Here is a 24,144-nt window from a genome sequence, read left to right as displayed (position 1 = left end):
TTTCTTAAATAAACAAAAAATAACTACAGTAACTGTTGGCATTTCATTTTCCTGCTGTACTGAAAATGGATCGAACGGTGACCCCAAAACAGCAATACGTACCGAACAGTGGGTTTGGTGAACCATTACACCCCATTACACATTTTTGTATCTGCAAAAAACAGTCCACTGGCACTCAGCCAAGGATCATGGACTGTGACTATAATGATGGCCTACCTGACCCCTGGTATATTTAGTCCCCAGTCTCCCCTATGCATTCATCGCCAATGGTCAGCACTAACGAACATAAACCATGCCGCTGCTAAAAACTCTGGTTCTAAAAGGATGCAGTTCACACATTTTGGGGATTTGAGATTTAACAATAGAAAGCCCTGTGACCCTACTCTTTTAACAGTGGCCATCAAAACTGATTTCACAAGGTGTTTCACTGCGACCCAATGACTGGGCATGCATGTTTCTCTCCCTGTGCGGGATATTATTTTCTCGCACAGAATGCGACAAGCTGGCCAATTGAATAGGTAAACTATTCTACTATGGGGTTGCTGTTGCTTTCTCATATTGTTGGCTGAGGTAAAGTAAATATGGAAAACAATCTTTCATTAGATAATTCAAAATTCGCAAAATCAAAGGTACCGAGTCTTTGCTCCGCCTGGCTCTCATTTGGATCATAGGAGCCGCATCTCAGCCCCGGCGGGACCCGGCCCAATTTAACCCCTGATGGTAGTGTATGTATCTGATTTTAGTGAGTATCTAATTGTAGTGTATGTATCTGATGGTAGTGTGTGTGTATATATCTGACTGTAGTGTATGTTTGATTGTGTGGGGGAATTATTGTAATCAAAAGGAGAGTCTTTTAGATTTCTTCAAAACCATCAAACGTTATTATTTAATTACTGCAGTAAGGGAGCTGGTCGGTAATCACCCCTGGAGGTGATCACTGAGAACTCAAGCAGCTGGTTTGAGCCACAGCATTTTATATCACCCCTGGATGTGATCACTGAGAACTCAACCAGCTGGTTTGAGCCACAGCATTTTATATCACCCCTGGAGGTGATCACTGAGAACTCAACCAGCTCGGTTGTGCCACAGCATTTTATATCACCCCTGGAGGTGATCACTGAGAACTCAACCAGCTGGTTTGAGCCACAGAATTTTATAGTAAAGTCCATCCTCCTTCAGTCTACATGACACACAACAGATTTGTGGAATGGGTCACAAGGTTAAGATTTGTATGAAAGATACTTAGAATTCACAGCAAACAGTATCTGCTGTAAAAACTGTTCTCATTGTGTAGAGACCAGGGTCTGTCCCTGGAGTCATGTCTCCCTGGTACCATATAGAACAGAAACATTAACTCATGCTTTGGAATGCGGTATCACCCAAAGACATGGTAATCTTACAGAGGCCCATCCTCAGTAGAACACACACAGATGAGCGTTCTAACAACCCCTTGTTCTGTTGAATAAAACAACCATTTGATGCAATTACAGCATTATAACATCATCTTGCAATTTTGCTCTCACATTGTTTATCTGTATCCTATATTCAGGCCCTGGAGGACTTAGTGAACCGTCGTCTGGGACACAGAGGCCAGTGTTCTGTATGGCTCCAGACTGAGCAGGCATCTCACCCTGGCCAGAGTACAGCTCATACTGGCCCTCAGCTCCACCATACACTCCCTGCCTGAACCTCAAGGTAACAATACAGTACTCTAACAGATGTTTTTTTCCTCCAGATTAATTTTTTTAACCTTCGTTTAAGCAGGGGAGTACAGTATGCTAAGACCACAGTCTCTTTTGAAGATTAGCCCTGCATGAAACATCAATAAACAATGTACACTATACCTATCTATATACAGTGAACAGAAATATAATTGCAACAATTTCTAAGATTTACTGAGTTACAGTTCGTATAAGGAAATCAGTCAATTGAAATAATTTCATTAGGCCCTAATCTATGGATTTCACATGACTGGGAATAAAGCTGTTGGAATACATCTGTTGGTCACAGATACCTTTAAAAAAAAAAAAAAAAGTAGGGGCATGGATCAGAAAACCAGTTAGTATCTGGTGTGACCACCATTTTCCTCATTCAGTGCGACACTTCTCCTTTGCATAGAGTTGATCAGGCTGTGACCTGTTGAATGTTGTCCCACTCCTCTTCAATGGCTGTGTGAAGTTGCTGGATATTTTCGGGAACTGGAACACGCTGTCGTATACGTCGATCCAGAGTATCCCAAACGTGCTCAATGGGTGATATGTCTGGTGAGTATGCAGGCCATGGAAGAACTGGGACATTTTCAGCTTCCAGGAATTGTGTACAGATCCTTGTGACATGGGGCCGTGCATTATCATGCTGAAATATGAAGTGAGGACGGCAGATGAATGGCACGACCATGGGCATCAGGATCTCATCACGGTATCTCTGTGCATTCAAATTGCCATCATTAAATGCAATAGTATTTGTTGCCCGAAGCTTATGCCTGCCAATACCATAACCCCACCGCCAACATAGGGCACTCTTTTCACAAAGTTAACATCAGCAAACCGCTCGCCCACACAACGCCATACATGCTATCTGCCCGATACAGTTGAAACTGAGATTAATCTGTGAAGAGCACACTTCTCCAGTGTGCCAGTGGCCATCAAAGGTGAGCATTTACCCACTGAAGTCGGTTACGATACCGAACTGCAGTCAGGTCAAGACCCTGGTGAGGACGACGAGCACGCAGCTGAGACAGTTTCTGACAGTTTGTGCAGAAATTCTTCGGTTGTGCAAACCCACAGTTTCATCAGCTGTCCGGGTGGCTGGTCTCAGACGATCCCGCAGGTGAAGAAGCCGGATGAAGAAGTCCTGGGCTGGCGTGGTTACACGTGGTCTGCGGTTGTGAGGCCGGTTGGACGTACAGCCAAATTCTCTAAAACAACATTGGAGACGGCTTATGGTAGGGAAATTAACATTAAATTCTCTGGCAACAGCTCTGGTGGACATTCCTGCAGTCAGCATGCCAATTACACGCTCCTCAAAACTTGAGACATCTGTTGCATTGTTGTGGCACATTTTAGTGTGGCCTTTTATTGTCCCCAGCACAAGGTGTAATGATCATGCTGTTTAATAAGCTTTTTGATATGCCACACCTGTCAGGTGGATGGATTATCTTGTCAAAGGAGAACTGTTCACTAACAGGGATGTAAACAAATTTGTGCGCAAAACTTGAGAAATTAGTTTTTTTGGGGGGTGGAACATTTCAGGGACCTTTTAGTTCAGCTCATGAAACATGGTACCAACACTTTACATGTTGAGTTTATATTTTAGTTCAGTGTAGTTACAAATCAATTACACAATACTGATAAATCAGGAGTTCAGAAAATCTATCCACTTAACTCTTTCATCAGTATATTTTCATTAGAATGAACTTGTGGACATTTCCCCCTAATGTTTGTTTGTGTAACGGCTCTCATATAGAGGGGACTAAGACGCAGCGTGTTGAGTGCTCATAATTACTGTTTATTAAACTCAGAACACTAAAGAAAATAACAAAGAGAAAACAATCAGTTAGCAGTTCTCAGGTACTGAAGACTACACAGAACACAACTAAACAGAATACAACTGCCCACAAACACACTAGAAAAAAACCCAACATAAATATGATCTCCAATTAGAGACCATCCCAAAAACCTCCAACATAGAAATAGAATACTAGAACAAAACGTAGAAATAGAAAACATAGACAAACCACCCAAAACACCCCCTGTCACGCCCTGACCTACTCTACAATAGACAATGACATCTTACTAGGGTCAGGACGTGACAGTTTGTGTCTATCTTGTTCACATCCCACTGCTAGTCAGGGACATGAAGGAGATTCAAGACTTTTGACTAACACTTCTGAACAGCTATGGCAGGGGGATACACAGTAGGACTGTACAATATTGTTTGTTGATATTCTCCAGATATCTCAGATGGGGCGGTGCGTTGCAGTGTTGTGAGGAGGACATCCAGTACCCCAGGTATCCCTAACTCTCCCCCCGGAGAGAGGGATAGTGACAGTGACAAATCACACAGTGGCTCCCCCACCAGGGAGCCCAAAGGACTGCACCTTGACCCCCAGAAAGACAAGCTCACCCTCAGCAAATTCAAGGTGTGTGTCTCTCTGTAGAGTGTACATTAGGTGAAATAGAAAGTCATTAGGTGACATTTGTTTAGCACTTTCACCTTTTTGTATTCTTCCGAGGATGGATTAATTGAAGTATATATTTGCATCTCGGCCTTCTTGGATTTTTCCTTTTCATAGTTTGAGAACCTTTTGCACTCTACATTACGTGACACCCACCAAACCATGCACTAGTCATGTTTTTTAAAGTAATTTTTAAATGTTTTACTCTTAAGAATTGCCTATCTGATTGATTCAGCCTGAAGTCACTGTGGAAAAGAGCATCTGTTAAAATGCTAAAATATAACTTGCATTTTCTGTCTGTGTGGAGACCCTGTGTCTACCTCCAGCCCTAACCTCTCTCCTCTCCTGTAGGCGTTACTGCTGAGAGAGGTGTGTCGTCTCCTGAGCCCCCAGCTGCAGCTCTGTCTTTCCTCTCAGCTCCACTCTGACCCTGAGGAACTGGAGCTGGCTATAGACACCTACCTGCTACTGTCTAACCTCTACCTGCAGCAAGGCAAAACCGCTTACAGGTGAGGTAAAGGACTGTATCCTGTGTATAAATGTGTTTGTATTCACCCATCTATCAAAATTCTGTCTGTTTATTCTTTGCAGTGCTGACATGGCAGTGTCTGCTATGAGTCTGCTCCAGAACTCTCCCATCATTCTGAGGGGAAGCCCCTCCCCTGTCCACAGACCCCTCTCCTCCTCCCTCAGAAGACAGTCCAGACCTAAGAGTGAACAGGTACCTACAATCACCTCGTATTTACCTCTCTTAACTGTACCATAAAATGCTTTTTGCATAGCTAGACTTTTCAGAATTGTCTTTTGACCAACAAAAAGAAAGTGATTTTGTTTTATGTCATGACTCAAAAGGAAACATTTGGGAAATTCGGTTCCTTATATTCCCCCTGCCACTCAGAACCAGCCAAGACCTAGAGGTAGCTGTGTGTGTGTGTGTGTGTGTGTGTGTGTGTGTGTGAATACCCTCCCCAGGGCGGTATGAGGGAGGCAGAGCACCATGCCCCCAGTCCACAGCCAGGTGACTGTCCCCAGGCAGTAGAGGCCAGAGAGAGGATGGACCGGGCTCTGTGGCTCCGCTGTAGACTGGCTGTGGTACGCAGTCTGGTCGCACACATCCCTGGCACTGCCATCTACCCAGGTAATTGTGTGTATGTGTTGATATTAACGCTTGTCCTCTTACCCAGGGCAAGTAAAAAAAAAAATATGTCCGAATGTACAAGTGAAAAGAATCACGCTAAAAAAATCGCAATATCAAATAATTAGGATACACCGATCAGAATTGGATCAGAGTGTCCTCCGAATGCGAAGTGTTAATTATTGTGGGCGTGCATTGACAGGCACAAGCGGTCTTTCAATCATGCAGTCGCGAGATTTGTTTTTGAGATCAAAGCCAGCTTAGCTGCGTGTGCACATTTGTTGATATTCATTGCTTGTTAGTGAGTTATTTGTCCAGTTATAGCACATTTGTGGTCAGCAATGACAATCCTGGAAAATCACCTGCGTGTGTGCCAGTGGGTGTTGTCAGAGGAGAGAGAGAGCGAGAGACATTGGGCAGCAGGTAAAATTATGATATAGCCTAGCCAATTCAAAACATAGTGTAGTTTGGCTGGTTAACTATTTAGCGTGTAGCATGTATTAATGTCATGTCTGATGTCGTAAAATAAATGGCCAACTGCGTGTTGATACGGTTGTTCGAGTACAACCGCAAATGGCCAACACGCAGTTGATATGGGTGTTCGAGTACATCCGCAAATGGCCAACTGCGTGTTGATACGGTTGTTCGAGTACAACCGCAAATGGCCAACACGCAGCTGATACGGGTGTTCGAGTACAACCGCAAATGGCCAACACGCAGCTGATACGGGTGTTCGAGTACATCCGCAAATGGCCAACACGCAGCTGATACGGGTGCGCCGTTGATTTTTGTATTTTTTTTATTTCACCTTTATTTAACCAGGTAGGCAAGTTGAGAACAAGTTCTCATTTACAACTGCGACCTGGCCAAGATTAAGCAAAGCAGTTCGACACATACAACAACACAGAGTTACATATGGAGTAAACAAACATACAGTAGAAAAACAAGTCTATATACAATGTGAGCAAATGATGTGAGATAAGGGAGGTAAAGTTAATAAATTGGCCATGGTGGCGAAGTAAATACAATATAGCAATTAAAACAATGGAATGGTAGATTTGACAATAGATGAGTGTGCAAAGTAGAAATACTGGAGTGCAAAGGAGCAAATTAATAAATACAGTAGGGGAAGAGGTAGTTGTTTGGGCTATTTATAGATGGGCTATGTACAGGTGCAGTGATCTGTGAGCTGCTCTGACAGCTGGTGCTTAAAGCTAGTGAGGGAGATGTGTTTCCAGTTTCAGAGATTTTTGTAGTTCATTCCAGTCATTGGCAGCAGAGAACTGGAAAGAGAGACGGCCAAAGGAGGAATTGGCTTTGGGGGTGACCAGAGAGATATACCTGCTGGAACGCGTGCTACGGGTAGGTGCAGCTATGGTGACCAGCGAGCAGAGATAAAGCGGGACTTTACCTAGCAGGGTCTTGTAGATGACCTGGAGCCAGTGGGTTTGGCGACGAATATGAAGCGAGGGCCAGCCAACGAGAGCGTACAGGTCGCAGTGGTGGGTAGTATATGGGGCTTTGGTGACAAAACGGATGGCACTGTGATAGATTGCATCCAATTTGTTGAGTAGGGTGTTGGAGGCTATTTTGTAAATGACATCGCCAAAGTCGAGGATCGGTAAGATGGTCAGTTTTACGAGGGTATGTTTGGTGGCATGAGTGAAGGATGCTTTGTTGCGAAATAGGAAGCAGATTCTAGATTTAACTGGATTGGAGATGTTTTATGTGAGTCTGGACGGAGAGTTTACAGTCTAACCAGACACCTAGGTATTTGTATTGATGAAGACAATGCTGCATACTCCGGTTTTAAAACCGTCTCTCAAGTGCTCAAAATTGTCTAGGATTCTCCGCTATTCAATACTGGCCATGTAATTCTGACAGAGTTAAAATAATATTATTAGAATGGCCTAATTGACAAGTAGCCGAACTCCTATGCTGTCATCATCTTCCCTGAACACTGAATATTTTAGCCTTAAAAATAGATCAATATCTTAGTTAGCTACCTCCCCCACTGTGGCCATTTAATCCCTGATTCATTGAATGAGGGAATTATTTTATAAAAACACAAGTATTTGGTTGTAATTGTAATGTTGCAGGGTGGCCAACCATCCTCCAGGAGAGCTACTGGGTGTGCAGGCTTTTGCTCCAGTCCTGCTCAAACACACATTGTAAAAAATGAGCTGCTCAACAGCACCTTGATAAGCACACTGGTCTGTTTGAGCAGGGTTGGGTCAAAAGCCTGGACACCCAGTAGCTCTTCAGATGGAGAGTCTATTACCTATTACTGCAGTATTTGACTTTGTGGGGAGTGTCTTTCTCAAGGCCACAACGGCAGGAGATATATTACATGGTACCAGGGACCAGCAACCTTCCATTGTCAATAGCAGTGATAATAATGAATGTTATTTTGTGAAGTGGTTTCTTGCATCATACAACACCTTTTTGGCCCATGGTGTTAGACCATTTTTTGGAGGGGGGGGACAAGTGACTTGAGCTTTCAGGCAAGTAAAAAAATCAGTCCTACTTGTCAAAAGGACAAGTGGCTAAAAAGTTAATGTCAAGCCCTGCACCTCATATCAACTTACACTCCAACTCTTTGTTTTATTCTATTGTTGCTCTGTATGTGTATGGTACATTTTCCCCTAAATACAGTGCATTTTGAAAGTGTTCACTTTTTCCACATTTTGTTACATTACAGCTTTATTCTAAAATAGATTACATCATTTTTCCCCCTCATTAACCCCTCTTTTTTTCCCCTCATCACACAGTACCCCATAATGACAAAGCAAAAACAAATGTTTATATTAAAAATATAAAAAACATATTTATATAAGTATTCAGACCATTTGCTATGAGTCTCGAAATTGAACTCAGGTGCATCCTTTTTCCATTGATCATCCTTGAGATGTTTTTACAACTTGGAGTCCACTGTGGTAAATTCAATTGATTAGACATGATTTGGAAAGGCACACACACACCTGTCTATATAAGGTCCCACAGTTGACAGTGCATGTCAGACCAAAAACCAACCCATGAGGTCAAAAGAATTGTCTGTAGAGCTCCGAGACAGGATTGTGTCGAGGCACAGATCTGGGGAAGGGTACCGAAACATTTATGCAGCATTGAAGGTCCACAAGAACACAGTGGCCTCCATCATTCTTAAATGGAAGAAGTTTGGAACCACCAAGACTCTTCCTAGAGCTGGCCTCCTGGCCAAACTGAGCAATCGGGGGAGAAGGGCCTTGGTCAGGGAGGTGACCAAGAACCAGATGGTCACTCTGATAGAGCTCCAGAGTTCCTCTGTGGAGATGGGAGAACCTTCCAGAAGAACAACCATCTCTGCAGCACTCCACCAATCAGGCCTTTATGGTAGAGTGGCCAGACGGAAGCCACTCCTCAGTAAAAGGCACATGACAACCCGCTTGGAGTTTGCCAAAAGTCCCCTAAAGGACTCTCAGACCATGAGAAACAATTTTCTCTGGTCTAATGAAACCAAGAGTGAACTCTTTGGCCTGAATGGCAAGCGTCACGTCTGGAGGAAACCTGGCACCATCCCTACAGTGAAGCATGGTGGTGCAGCGATGCTCCTTATCCAACCTGACAGAGCTTGAGAGGATCAACAGAGAAGAATCGGAGAAACTCCCCAAATACAGGCGTGCCAAGCTTGTAGCGTCATACCCAAGAAGATGTGTCAAGCTTGTAGCGTCATACCCAAGAAGACTCGAGGCTGTAATCGCTACCAAAGGTGCTTCAACAAAGCACTGAATAAAGGGTCTGAATACTTCAGTTTTGTATTTTTATAAATTTGCAAACATTTCTACAAACCAGTTTTTGCTTTGTCATTATGGGGTATTGTGTATAGGTTGATGAGGGGGGGAAAATGACGTAAACAAAATGTGGAAAAAGTCTGGGGTCTGAAAACTTTCCGAATGCCTGTATGTATCTTACAAAAGGCGGGACAGGTTACATTTAGGTATGTGCGTGTCTTATACTATCCTGTGTGTATGTGTACACGTACGTAGGTATGGATAGTAGTGTGGAGGCCACCCAGCTGTTGAAGGAGGGTCTACAGGAGGCTGAGGTGTGGGGAGATCCAGACACCAGAGCCCTGTTTCTCCTCCAAGGGGCTAGACTAGACACACACAGCGGACTGCCCCGCGAGAACAGCACCTCACTGCTACAGGTAGCTAACAACCACACTCTCACATTACAATAGTGCTGTCACGATACCAGAATTGGACTAGGTAATACCAGGTTTAGTATCACAATACTCAATGCCAAAATGATACTCGATACCACAGCAAAAAAAGAGAGGATCATTTTTTTGTAGAAATATCCATATTTACAATGAGTGTATTATTCAACTGTATGTCCGATAGTTGAATTCCTTTGTCTCTTCTTCTCCCGCTCCCCCCCCCCCCCCCCCCCTCTTTTATTGTCTAACAAGCCGTCATATCATGTTAGTCCAATAGGGACGTATCATTGTCTAACAAGCCGTCATATCGGGTTAGTCCAATAGGATGTATCATTGTCTAACCTCTCTAGGGCAGGCGGGACGATATCGTCCCACCTACGTAACAGCCAGTTGAATCCTGTGGCGCGATTTTCAAATACCTTAGAAATGCTATTACTTCAATTTCTCAAACATATGACTATTTTACAGCTATTTAAAGACAAGACTCTCGTTAATCTAACCACACTGTCCGATTTCAAAAAGGCTTTACAACGAAAGCAAAACATTAGATTATGTCAGCAGAGTACCCAGCCAGAAATAATCAGACACCCATTTTTCAAGCTAGCATATAATGTCACAAAAACCCAGAAGACAGCTAAATGCAGCACTAACCTTTGATGATCTTCATCAGATGACACACCTAGGACATTATGTTATACAATACATGCATGTTTTGTTCAATCAAGTTCATATTTATATCAAAACCAGCTTTTTACATTAGCATGTGACGTTCAGAACTAGCATACCCCCCGCAAACTTCCGATGAATTTACTAACAATTTACTAAATTACTCACGATAAACGTTCACAAAAAGCATAACAATTATTTTAAGAATTATAGATACAGAACTCCTCTATGCACTCGATATGTCCGATTTTAAAATAGCTTTTCGGTGAAAGCACATTTTGCAATATTCTAAGTAGATAGCCCGGCATCACAGGGCTAGCTATTTAGACACCCAGCAAGTTTAGCACTCACCAAAGTCAGATTTACTATTAGAAAAGTTTGATTACCTTTCCTGTTCTTCGTCAGAATGCACTCCCAGGACTTCTACTTCAATAACAAATGTAGGTTTGGTCCAAAATAATCCATAGCTATGTTCCAACAGCGACGTTTTGTTCGTGCGTTCAAGACACTATCCCAATGGTAAATAACGGTCACGCGCACGGCGCATTTCGTGACAAAAGATTTCTAAATATTTAATTACCGTACTTCGAAGCATGTCAACCGCTGTTTAAAATCAATTTTTATGCCATTTTTCTCGTAAAAAAGCGATAATATTCCGACCGGGAATCTGCAATTAGGTAAACAGCCGAAAGAAAATACAGCACAGGGTCGAATCGGGCACGCGCCTAATTCCTTTGTCCTCTTATCGGCCACTTGGCAAAGGCGATTATGTGTTTCAGCCAGAGGCTGCCTCGTCATCGTTCAACTTTTTCCCGGGCTCTGAGAGCCTATGGAAGCCGTAGGAAGTGTCACGTTACAGCTAAGATCCCCACTCTTCAATAAACAGAGACAAGAAGAACGACTCCTTGTCAGACAGGCCACTTCCTGCATGAAACCTTCTCAGGTTTTTGCCTGCCATATGAGTTCTGTTATACTCACAGACACCATTCAAACAGTTTTAGAAACTTTAGGGTGTTTTCTATCCAAAGCCAATAATTATATGCATATTCTAGTTACTGGGCAGGAGTAGTAACCAGATTAAATCGGGTACGTTTTTTATCCGGTCGTGTAAATACTGCCCCCTACCCCCAACAGGCTAACAAGCCATCATATCGGGTTAATCCAATAGGGGCGTATCATTGTCTAAGAGCGTCTGCTAAATGACGTAAATGTAAATGTTAGTCCAATAGGGGCGTATCATTGTCTAACAAGCCGTCATATCGGGTTAGTCCAATAGGGACGTATCATTGTCTAACAAGCCGTCATATCGGGTTAGTCCAATAGGGACGTATCATTGCATTATGTTAACTGTCAATACTATATAGTCGTGGCCAAAAGGTTTGAGAATGACACAAATATTAATTTTCACAGTCTGCTGCCTCAGTTTGTATGATGGCAATTTGCATATACTCCAGAATGTTATGAAGAGTGATCAGATTAATTGCAAAGTCCCTCTTTGCCATGCAAATCAACTGAATTCCCCCCAAATAATTCCACTGCATTTCAGCCCTGCCACAAAAGGACCAGCTGACATCATGTCAGTGATTCTCTCGTTAACACAGGTGTGAGTGTTGACGAGGACAAGGCTGGAGATCACTCTGTCATGCTGATTGAGTTCAAATAACAGACTGGAAGCTTCAAAAAGAGGGTGGTGCTTGGAATCATTGTTCTTCCTCTGTCAATCATGGTTACCTGCAAGGAAACACGTGCCGTCATCATTGCTTTGCACAAAAAGGGCTTCACAGGCAAGGATATTGCTGCCAGTAAGATTGCACCTAAATCAACCATTTATCAGATCATCAACAACTTCAAGGAGAGCGATTCAATTGTTGTGAAGAAGGCTTCAGGGCGCCCAAGAAAGTCCAGCAAGCGCCAGGAACGTCTCCTAAAGTTGATTCAGCCGCAGGATCGGGGCACCACCAGTACAAAGCTTGCTCAGGAATGGCAGCAGGCAGGTGTGAGTGCATCAGGGACAGACTGATATTCTGCAAAAGGTACAGGGATTGGACTGCTGAGGACTGGGGTAAAGTCATTTTCTCTGATATATCCCCTTTCCGATTGTTTGGGGCAACCCGGAAAAAGGCTTGTTCGGAGAAGACAAGGTGAGCGCTACCATCAGTCCTGTGTCATGCCAACACTAAAGCATCCTGAGACCATTCATGTGTGGGGTTGCTTCTCAGCCAAGGGAGTGGGCTCACTCACAATTTTGCCTAAGAACACAGCCATGAATAAAGAATGGTACCAACACATCCTCTGAGAGCAACTTCTCCCAACCATCCAGGAACAGTTTTTGTAAAAAAGCCTTTGCCACTTATGAAATGCTTGTAATTATACTTCAGTATTCCATAGTAACATCTGACAAAAATATCTAAAGACACTGAAGCAGCAAACTTTGGGAAAATTAATATTTGTCATTCTCAGAACTTTTGGCCACGACTGTACTATGTGTGTGTTTATGTATTTCTGTGTGATTATTTAGTTAGTAAATAAATAATGAATCCAATTTGTGTATCGCTGATTCATCATGGAGACTAGGGTTTGTGCAGATTTATAGGATACCACGACGTTCAGAATGAGACTGAGGTAATAATGATAATTAATGGATGGAAGTCAACAACGTACAGAATGAGACTGATGAGGTAAATTCTAATTAATGGATGGAAGTCAATTACGTTCAGAATGAGACTGATGAGGTAATAATGATAATTAATGGATGGAAGTCAACAACGTACAGAATGAGACTGATGAGGTAAATTCTAATTAATGGATGGAAGTCAATTACGTTCAGAATGAGACTGATGAGGTAATAATGATAATTAATGGATGGAAGTCAATGATGTTCAGAATGAGACTGATGAGGTAATAATGATAATTAATGGATGGAAGTCAACAACGTTCAGAATGAGTGATGTAAATCATAATTAGCAGCAGAGGCCCTATAACTCTATCTGTCTTCTCTCGAACTCCTTGCTTTTCAAAAGTGTTTCGCGCTATGTCAGCTGACTTCCCATTGTCTACTATAGGAAACCTAGCCTACCACTACGAACATTCAGTAGTAAGCTTGAGAAAATTCAGACAAATTACTAGACACACGTGGTCCTCTCAATCTCTGTACGACGAGAGACACGATAGAAGTACCGAAATGAATTAACAAAAATGTTACTACTGAACCATTTTTCATGTTGTAGTATCAGAAGCTCTGGTATACCGTGCAACACTACATTACAATTGATCAAGTCTGTATAATATTGGTTAGTCTGTGTAATAATCTTTCTATAATTCCCGATCACTCAGTCACTTACAGTACATATTTATACTCACATTCTTTACTAGTGTATACGCTAATCTACACATACAAGTAGACTTATGAATGTGTTGTGTACTATAGGAGGCAGTGAATCTTCTGTCGGGTCACTCCTGTCTGCCTCCTGGCTCCAGTGTAACGTTGGCCCAGGCCACTCTACTGCTCAGTGATCTGAGAGGGACAGGCAGCCAGGCCCTACACCTGCTCACACAGAAACTACTACAGCAACAGGTCTGTCAGACATAGTCCCTCCAACATCTTTCTCCTCTCACGACTCCAACCACAGTCTTATTTTCTTAACTCTCCTGTCTCTTTTTTCTGTACCACAACAGGCTAGATTCAAAGTATGGTTAACAAATAAGTCCTCATCTCTCCTCTCCACCACTGTTGTTCATTATTCCTTTACATTGTTCCTCGATTAACATAACTTACTGCCTGTATTACAGTCGGAACACTGATTTGTCTTAATGTGTGTGTATTGTCTCTTCTCAGCTGTGTGTGTTGGGGGAGAGTGTGTCATTGGGAGAGAGAGGCAGAGTAATCCTCCCTCCAGCCCCTGGTCTCTCTAACATCTACCTCCCACATCTCCCACTACTGGCCAAGGTCACCATGCGCCTGGGTATGATTCATACTGTACCATAGTTCTCAAAAGTTTCTACCCAGTAACTGTAATGCACATAGGTCCACATACAGGTAGGTTTGACATTTTCAAGTACCAATCTTATGAACAACCACTTAATCAGTGTCTCTATCTGTTCTGAACAGGTCACTGCTTGGCTGTACAGGCCATGACCAGCGCCCCTTCCTCCAGCCTGTCGACCCCCAGCCATCCCTGGCAGTGTGCTCAGGAGGTGCTGCAGTCAGCCCTGCTCGTTTCCCAGGCATGTGCTACCAGAGACAGACAGCTGGAGGCTGATATCCTCTACTGCAAGGGTAAAACATTTATTTCCAACCTTATTCAATCATGAGATGAAATATGTATGTGTGCATCTACTCATTGAATGTCAGAGTGACCTTGTTAGTTAGATTATTTTTGGTGTGTCTCCAGGGATGGTGGAGCGCTGTCTGATGTCTCTCAGTGACTTCCAGCCTCAGACAGTTGCTCTGACACTACTGGAGAGCATCAATATCTCTCTGTCCCAGAGTCACAATCTACAGTAAGTCGTCTACACTAGTGTAAATGATCATCTTTGAGAGTAGTGTACGGACCTCCTCAAACACCAGTGTGCTTGTTTGACTAAAGCATGTGTGTGTGTCAGGCTGATCCGTAAGTGTTATCTGGAGATGGCGTTAGTGTACTTGCACCAGTGGGAGCAGAGCAGCCCAGCACCTCAGGACCAGCAGAACCCCGTCCCACCTTCACCACCTAAAAATGCCATACTGAAGGTACCTGTCTGTGTCATGAGACATTCAATTGTGGTTCCGCGGGGCAGTATTTTTCTTTGGAGAGGACTGTGTGTGTGTGTATGCCTACATCATGGCGTGTGTTTGTCTTTTTTCAGCATCCAGGTTGGAAGCGTATCAGGACAACTCTGAACAGAGGCCTGACTCCAGGGGAGGCCTACTTATTGCTCTACTGGGTCTCTGTCCGAGCTGCTACTAAGGTAAATAGACTGAACACACACACACACACACACACACACACACACACACACACACACACACACACTTCTAATGTTGTGTGTGTTCCTCAGGCGTCTGAAGCCATGTCCACATGTAGCCAGCTGTGTGGTAGTACCGGAGCTAAAGGAGGACACCTGCCTCTCATCTCCCTCAAGCTCCTGCCTGAATTTGCCTCCAACGACCTGCTCAACCCCTGTGGTAAACAAACATCCCCACTACAACCATTCTGTCCTTTAGCCAGGGCTACATCTTGTCTTACAATAACAGCCATTATAAAAGTGCCTACAATAGTGTGGTTCGTGCCCATGTTCGTGTTAGATTGTGATCTACATTGTTAGCGGTTCTGTAATGTTCTCTCCTCTTTATGAGGAAAGGAGATATCATGTCTTTTCTTTATGGAAATTGTAACAGTGCTGGTTACCATATTTGTAATGTCTGTCTGTGTGTTGTGTGACTACAAGGAGGGATAGACGTGATGGTGAGGACTGTCTCCAGCTCGTCTCCAGAGATTGATCCTGGGCTGAGCAGCAGGAAACGCTCACAGCTCACATGGGTCCACCTGTCCCGCTACTACAAACACCTGTTCAACCTGCAGCACATCGCCATGCACCCAGGTACACTACCCCAGTGTCACAGTAAATCATTTTGTTAACTGACGTTCAGAGATGTTGATCTGCGTGTGTGTATGCGTGCATGCTTGCCTACGTGGGTGTGTGTTCCAGTGGTGCCCCAGTGTGTGGAGGGCCTGGTGTCCCAGTCAGAAGACAGTAGTCTGGCGCTGAGGTTGGTTCAGCTCCAGACCTTCTTCTGTTCCCACATGGTGGGCTACAGAGAGTCCTGCTGCGCCCCTGAACCCCCCACTGAAATCATCATGCAGCCACAGATTATACAGGTACACACACTAATAGACACTATGGGCTGAATCCTGAAGAGATGCATGCATATACTGTGGCTTGTATTGGGATGTTTATTCAAGTTAGGATTCAGCCCTGGCTAGTAATGTATGTAGACAGTCCAATAACCATTTATCCAGGATTTTCAGTCTTCACCTTGAATCTGAAGGCTGCCTTCTGGGGTTGTCCACAGTTGAGGTGTGAATTGAATGCTGCTGTATGTTGATGTTGTTTGTGTGTTTGTGTTAAAGATGTGTCCTACGGTGAGAGGCACTATGGGAGCTCAGATGTACCCCTGGTCCTTTGCTGACAGGAAGCAGCTGTGTATCCAGTGGCACCGGCCTGCTCTCAGCCCCACCCAAGAAGACACGGATACGGTACAATACACAACACACACAGACACTCATCAACCATAAAATGAGCTAGCCTGGTCTCAGACCTGTTTTGTGCTATCTTACCAACTCCTTGTCACTTATTGTCATGTCAAACAGGTTGTCTTTGACAGTGTTTCTCCTTTTGTCTCTGTGTTTGTCAGGTTATGCTGCTGTTTGGGCTAAACAAAGTGCCACTCTCGGCCATGAGGACCACAGCCTGCATTGTCATAGAGCTGCAGTGTGGACAGAAACTCGTCAGCATGGCGAAGTAGGTAACTGCTTTCTGTGTACAGCAGCCTAGGTGCTAGGGGGGAGATGGAGCTATCACCATATTGTAGCGTCTAACGAGTGGCTAATATGGTTGGTTTAGGAGCTGGAAGTTGATATGGACCTGGCCACATCTGTATCCATTCCCTCTGTAATAATTATTACTGTATCTCTTCCAGAACCCTTTTGTCTTATCTACTTTAGTTGAATTGACCAACCGTATTTAACTAAATGAAATGAATGTTATATGGTAACTAAATGTAATGTAACCTCTGACCACCAGCACCACCACATGTGTTCTCCTCTAGACTGTGTGCAGTCCATGCTCAGCTGGCCTCAGCCTGTGTTGGGGGTAACGTCTCCTCTCCGCCTGCTGCCAGTAGCGCCCCCTCCTCCCCCAGACCCAAGATGGAGAGGCAACGCCGCACCAAGATCCCAGACAAGGCTGCTACCTCCAGCCCTCACATACAGGTCTGTGTGCTACTGGTAACGGCTCTGACAGGCCTTGTACTCCACATTCACACATGTTAACAGTGATGGAAAAAACACTCAAATGTCAGATATCTTACTACCCTGAACAAAAACAACCGCAACTGCAATAAATTCATTACGCCCTAATCTATGGATTTCACATGACTGGGAATACAGATATGCATCTGTTGGTCACAGATACCTTAAAAAAAAGTCAAGGGCGTGGATCAGAGAACCAGTCAGCCACCATTTGCGTCATGCAGCACGATACATCTTCTTCACAGAGTTGATCAGGCTGTTGATTGTGACCTGTGGAATGTTGTCCCACTCCTCTTCAATGGCTGTGTGAAGTTCCTGGATATTTTCGGGAACTGGAACACGCTGTCATACACATCGATCCAGAGTATCCCAAACATGCTCAATAGTTTACATGTATGATGAGTGTGCAGGCCATGGAAGAACGGACATTTTCAGCTTCCAGGAATTGTGTACAGATCCTTGCGACATGGGGCCTTGCATTATCATGCTGAAACATGCGGTGATGAATGGCACGACAATGGTCCTCAGGATATCGTCACGGTATGTATCTCTGCATTCAAATTGCTGTTGATAAATGCAATGCTGTTCGTTGCCCGTAGCTTATGCCTGCCCATACCATAACCCCGCCACCATGGGGCACTCTAATCAACGTTGATCACACGATGATCTGCCATCTGCCCAGTACAGTTGAAACCAAGATTCATCCATGAAGAGCACACTTCTCCAGCGTGACAGTGGCCATCGAAGGTGAACATTTTCCCACTGAAGTTGGTTACGACACCAAACTGCAGTCAGATAAAGAACCTGATGAGGACAGGGCGGTGAGCACGCAGATGAGCTTTCCTGAGACGGTTTCTGACAGTTTGGGCAGACATTTTTCAGTTGTGCAAACCCAGAGTTTCATCAGCGTTCTGGGTGGCTGGTCTCAGACGACCGGATGTGGAAGTCCTGGGCTGGCGTGGTTACACGTGGTCTGCGGTTGTGAGGCCGGTTGGATATACTGCCAAATTATATAAAACAACGTTGGAGGTGGTAGAGAAATGAACATTCAATTCTCTGCCAACAGCTCTGGTGGACATTCTTTCAGCCAGCATGCCAATTGCACGCGCCCTCAAAACTTGAGACATTTGTGGCATTGTGTTGCGTGACAAAACTGCACATTATAAAGTGGCCTTTTATTGTCCCCAGCACAAGGTGCACCTGTGTAATGATCATGCTGTTTAATCAGCTTCTTGATATGCCACACCTGACAGGTGGATAGATTATCTTGGCAAAGGAGAAATGCTCACTAACAGGGATGTAAACACATTTGTGCACATTTGAGAGAAATACTGGAAGCTTTCTTTGTGTGTATGGAACATCTAGGGATCTTTTATTTCAGCTCATTAAACATGGGACCAACCATTTACATGTTGAGTTTATATTGTTGTTCAGTGTAGAAAGTAACTCAAGTAAAAGTTAGTCACCCAGTAAGTTACTACTTGAGTAAAAGTAATGGTTTTGAATGTACAGTGGTCGAAAAAGTACTCAATTGTCATTCTTGAGTAAAAGGTAAATATTACAGTGCATTCGGTATGATGCTACAAGCTTGGCACACCTGTATTTGGGGAGTTTCTCCCATTTTTCTTTGCATTCTTTCAAGCTCTGTCAGGTTGGATGGAGAGCTTTGCTGCACAGCTATTTTCAGGTCTCTTCAGAGATTTTCGATCGAGATCAAGTCTGGGCTTTGGCTGGGCAACTCAAGGACATTGAGACTTGTCCTGAAGCCACTCCTGCGTTGTCTTGGCTGTGTGCTTAGGGTTGTTGTCCTGTTGGAAGGTGAACCTTCACCCCAGTCTGAGGTCCTGAGCACTCTGGAGCAGGTTTTCATCAAGTATCTCTGTGTGCTTTGTTCCGTTCATCTTTCCCTCGATCCTAACTCGTCTCCCAGTCCCTGCCACTGAAAAACATCCCCACAGCATGATGCTGCCACCACCGTGCTTCACCGTAGGGATGGTGCCAGGTTTCCTCCAGAGGTGACGCTTAGCATTCAGGCCAAAAAGTTCAATCTGAGTTTCATCAGACCAGAGAATCTTGTTTCTCATGGTCTGAGAGTCCTTTAGGTGCTTTTTGGCAAACTCCAAGCGGGCTGTCATGTGCCTTTTTCTGAGGAGTGGTTTCCGTCTGGCCACTCTACCATAAAGCCCTGATTGGTGGAGTGCTGCAGAGATGGGAGAACCTTCCAGTAGGACAACCGTCTCCACAGAGGAACTCTGGAGCTCTATCAGAGTGACCATCGGGTTCTTGGTCACCTCCCTGACCAAGGCCCTTCTCCCCCATTGCTCTGTTTGGCTGGGCGGCCAGATCTAGGAAGAGTCTTGGTGGTTACAAACTTCTTCCATTTAAGAATGATGGAGGCCACTGTGTTCTTGGGGACCTTCAATGCTGCATAAATATTTTGGTACCCATCCCCAGATCTGTGCCTCGACACAATCCTGACTCAGAGTGCTACAGACAATTCCGTCGACCTCATTGCTTGGTTTTTGCTTTGACATGCACTGTCAACTGTTGGACCTTCGAAAGATAGGTGTGTGCCTTTCCAAATCATGTTTAATCAATAGAATTTACCACAGGTGGACTCCAATCAAGTTGTAGAAACATCTGAAGAATGATCAATTTACATTTGACATTTTTAGTCATTTAGCAGACGCTCTTATCCAGAGCGACTTACAGTAGTGAATGCATACATTTCATTTCATGCATTTTTTAATTTATTTATCTTTTTTTGTACTGGCCCCCCGTGGGAATCGAACCCACAACCCTGGCGTTGCACACACCATGCTGGCGTTGCAAACACCATGCTCTACCAACTGAGCCACAGGGAAATGGAAACAGGATGCACCTGAGCTCAATTTCAAGTCTAATAGCAAAGGGTCTGAATACTTACAGTTGAAGTCGGAAGTTTACATACACCTTAGCCAAATACATTTAAACTCAGTTTTTCACAAATCCTGACATTTAATCCTAATAGATATTCCCTGTTTTAGGTCAGTTAGGATCACCACTTTATTTTAAGAATGTGAAATGTCAGAATAATAGTAGAGAGAATGATTTATTTCAACTTTTTATTTATTTCATCACATTCCCAGTGGGTCAGAAGTTTACATACACTCAATTAGTATTTGGTAGCATTGCCTTTAAATTGTTTAACCTCTATGGGCTCGGTGGCACGTCACTGTCCCACTCTATTCAACAGCCAGTGGAAGAGTGTGGCGTGAAATACAAAACCTCAAATGCAATAATTTCAATTTTTCAAACATACGACTATTTTACACCATTTTAAAGACAAGACTCTCGTTAATCTAACCACATTGTCCGATTTCAAAAAGGCTTTACAGTGAAAGCAAAACATTAGATTATGTTAGGAGAGTACATAGCCACAAATAATCACACAGCCATTTTCCAAGCAAGCGTATATGTCACAAACCCAAAACACAGCTAAATGAAGCACTAACCTTTGATGATCTTCATCAGATGACAGTCCTAGGACATTATGTTATACAATACATGCATGTTTTGTTCAATCAAGTTTATATTTGTATCTAAAAACAGCTTTTTACATTGGCATGTGATGTTCAGAACATGCATTCCCACCCAAAACTTCCCGTGAATTTATTAAATTACTCACCATAAACGTTGACAAAATACATAATTATTTTAAGAATTATAGATACAGAACTCCTTTATGCAATCGCCATGTCAGATTTTAAAATAGCTTTTCGGCGAAAGCACATTTTACAATATTCTGAGTACATAGCTCAGCCATCACGGCTAGCTATTTTGACACCCGCCAACTTCGGGGCTCACTAAACTCAGAATTACTATTAGAAAAATTGTATTACCTTTGCTGATCTTCGTCAGAATGCACTCCCAGGACTGCTACTTCCACAAGAAATGTTGTTTTTGTTCCAAATAATTCATAGTTATGTCCAAATACCTCCATTTTGTTTGTGCGTTCAGGTCACTATCCAAAGGGTAACGCGCGAGCGCATTTTGAGACCAAAAAATTCTAAATGTTCCTTTACCGTACTTCGAAGCATGTCAAACGCTGTTTAAAATCAATTTTTATGGTATTTTTCTCGTAAAATAGCGATAATATTCCAACCGGACAATAGTGTATTCATTCAAAGAGGCAAAGAAAAAACAGCATGGTCGCGGGACCGCGCATATCCACTCTCTTTGTCACCAGACAGACCACTGACAAACTGAGCTACCATACTCTGCCCAGAGACAGGAGACGCCTCAATCCGCTTTCCAAAGGCTTTAGAGAGCCAATGGAAGCCTTAGAAAGTGCAACGTAACCCCAGAGATACTGTAGTTTCGAAAGGAACTAGAAAGAAAAACTACAAATTGTCAGACAGGCCACTTCCTGCTTGGAATTTTCTCAGGTTTTTGCCTGCTATATGAGTTCTGTTATACTCAGACACCATTCAAACAGTTTTAGAAACTTCTGAGTGTTTTCTATCCAAATCTACTAATAATATGCATATTCTCGTTTCTGGGAAAGAGTAGTAACCAGTTTTAAAATCGGGTACGTTTTTTTATCCGGCCGTGAAAATACTGCCCCCTAGCCCAGACTGGTTAACTTGGGTGAAACGTTTCGGGTAGCCTTCCACAATAAGTTGGGTGAGTTTTGGCCTATTCCTCCCGACAGAGCTGGTGTAACTGAGTTCTGCCCACAAATTTTCTATGGGATTGAGGTCAGGGCTTTGTGATGGCCACTCCAATACCTTGACTTTGTTGTCCATAAGCCATTTTGCCACAACTTTGGAAGTATGCTTGGGGTCATTGTCCATTTGGAAGACCTATTTGCGACCAAGCTTTAACTTCCTTACTGATGTCTTGAGATGTTGCTTCAAATATATCCACATACTTTTCCTGCCTCATGATGCCATCTATTTTGTGAAGTGCACCAGGCCCTCCTGCAGCAAAGCACCCCCACAACATGATGCTGCCACCCCTTTGCTTCACGGTTGAGATGGTGTTCTTCGACTTGCAAGCCTCCCCCTTTTTCCTCCAAACATAACGATGGTCATTATGGCCAAACAGTTCTATTTTTGTTTCATCAGACCAGAGAACATTTCTCCAAAAAGTATGATCTTTGTCCCCATAGTCTGGATTTTGGCAGTTTTGGAGCAGTGACTTCTTCCTTGCTGAGCAGCCTTTCAGGTTATGTCGATATAGGAGTTGTTTTACTGTGGTTATAGATACTTTTGTACCTGTTTCCTCCAGCATCTTCACAAGGTCCTTTGCTGTTCTGGGATTGATTTGCACTTTTCGCACCATAGTACGTTCATCTCTAGGAGACAGAACGCGTCTCCTTCCTGAGCGGTATGACGGCTGCGTGGTCCCATGGTGTTTATACTTGCGAGCTATTGTTTGTACAGATGAACGTGGTACCTTCAGGCGTTTGGAAATTGCTCCCAAGGATGAACCAGACTTGTGGAGGTCTACACATTTTTTTTCTGAGGTCTTGGCTGATTTCTTTTGATTTTCCCATGATGTCAAGCAAAGCGGCACTGAGTTTGAAGGTAGGCATTGAAATACATCCACGGGTATACCTCCAATTGACTCAAATTATGTCAATTAGCCTGTCAGAAGCTTCTAAAGCCATGACATCATTTTCTGGAATTTTCCAAGCTGTTTAAAGGCACAGTCAACTTACTGTATGTAAACTTCTGACCCACTGGATGTAAACAATTGTTGGAAAAATTACTTGTGTCATGCACAAATTAGATGTCCTAACTAGAGGTCGACCGATTAATCGGAATGGCCGATTTCAAAACAATCGGTAATCGGTATTTTTGGCCACCGATTTGCCTCTTTTTTTTTTTTTACACCTTTATTTAACTAGGCAAGTCAGATTAAGAACACATTCTTATTTTCAATGACGGCCTAGGAACGGGGGTTAACTGCCTTGTTCAGGGGGGATTCGGGGATTTGTTTTTTGCAACCTTCTGGTTACTAGTCCAACGTTCTAACCACCTGCCTTACATTGCACTCCACGAGGAGCCTGCATGGCAGGCTGACTACCTGTTACGCGAGGGCAGCAAGAAGCCAAGGTAAGTTGCTAGCTAGCATTAAACTTATCTTATAAAAAAACTATCAATCTTAACATAATCACTAGTTAACTACACATGGCTGATGATATTACTAGTTTATCTAACGCGTCTTGCGTTGCATATAATCGATGCGGTGCCTGTTAATTTCTCACCGAATCACAGCCTACTTCGACAAACGGGTGATGATTTAACAAGCGCACTGTCGTTGCACCAATGTACCTAACCATAAACATCAATGCCTTTCTTTAAAATCAATACACAAGTATATATTTTTAAACCTGCATATTTAGTTAATATTGCCTGCTAACATGAAATTGTGTCACTTCTCTTGCGTTCATTGCCTGGCTCGTTGCGAACTAATTTGCCAGAATTTTACGTATTTATGACATACCATTGAAGGTTGTGCAATGTAACAGGAATATTTAGACTTAGCGATGCCACCCGTTAGATAAAATACGGACAGGTTCCGTATTTCACTGAAAGAAAATAAAGTTTTGTTTTTGAGATGATAGTTTCCGGATTCGACCATATTAATGACCTTAGGCTCGTATTTCTGTGTGTTTATTATATTATAATTAAGTCTATGATTTGATAGAGCAGTCTGACTGAGCGGTGGTAGGCACCAGCAGGCTTGTAAGCATTCATTCAAACAGCACTTTCGTGCGTTTTGCCAGCAGCTCTTCGCAATGCATTGCGCTGTTTATGACTTCAAGCCTGTCAACTCCCAAGATTAGGCTGGTGTAACCGATGTGAAATGGCTAGCTAGTTAGCGGGTGCGCGCTAATAGCGTTTCAAACATCACTCGCTCTGAGACTTGGAGTAGTTGTTCCCCTTGCTCTGCATGGGTAACGCTGCTT

The 24,144-nt window shown here is 43.4% G+C and overlaps 1 protein-coding gene across 1 annotated transcript in view; it reads left to right on the top strand.

Annotated features, from left to right (window-relative positions):
- Positions 1-1,587: 1,587 nt before the first annotated feature.
- Positions 1,588-24,144, top strand: part of LOC115155033 (cilia- and flagella-associated protein 54) — a gene marked incomplete at its 5' end in the record, with an annotated part of 31,059 nt that continues 8,502 nt past the window's right edge. The window contains 18 exon segments of the mRNA XM_029701831.1: positions 1,588-1,695; positions 3,954-4,141; positions 4,529-4,686; positions 4,769-4,898; positions 5,150-5,315; positions 9,338-9,498; positions 13,604-13,750; positions 14,012-14,138; positions 14,285-14,452; positions 14,568-14,676; positions 14,779-14,905; positions 15,022-15,123; positions 15,214-15,340; positions 15,604-15,756; positions 15,865-16,034; positions 16,287-16,412; positions 16,571-16,677; positions 16,985-17,147. Of these exon segments, the coding sequence (XP_029557691.1) occupies positions 1,588-1,695; positions 3,954-4,141; positions 4,529-4,686; positions 4,769-4,898; positions 5,150-5,315; positions 9,338-9,498; positions 13,604-13,750; positions 14,012-14,138; positions 14,285-14,452; positions 14,568-14,676; positions 14,779-14,905; positions 15,022-15,123; positions 15,214-15,340; positions 15,604-15,756; positions 15,865-16,034; positions 16,287-16,412; positions 16,571-16,677; positions 16,985-17,147 (2,537 nt within the window).

Source organism: Salmo trutta, chromosome 19 (genome assembly GCF_901001165.1).
Source record: "Salmo trutta chromosome 19, fSalTru1.1, whole genome shotgun sequence".
NCBI lineage: Eukaryota > Metazoa > Chordata > Actinopteri > Salmoniformes > Salmonidae > Salmo > Salmo trutta.
The sequence above is the reverse complement of the archived record's forward strand: the minus strand, read 5'-3'. Positions and strand labels throughout refer to the sequence as shown.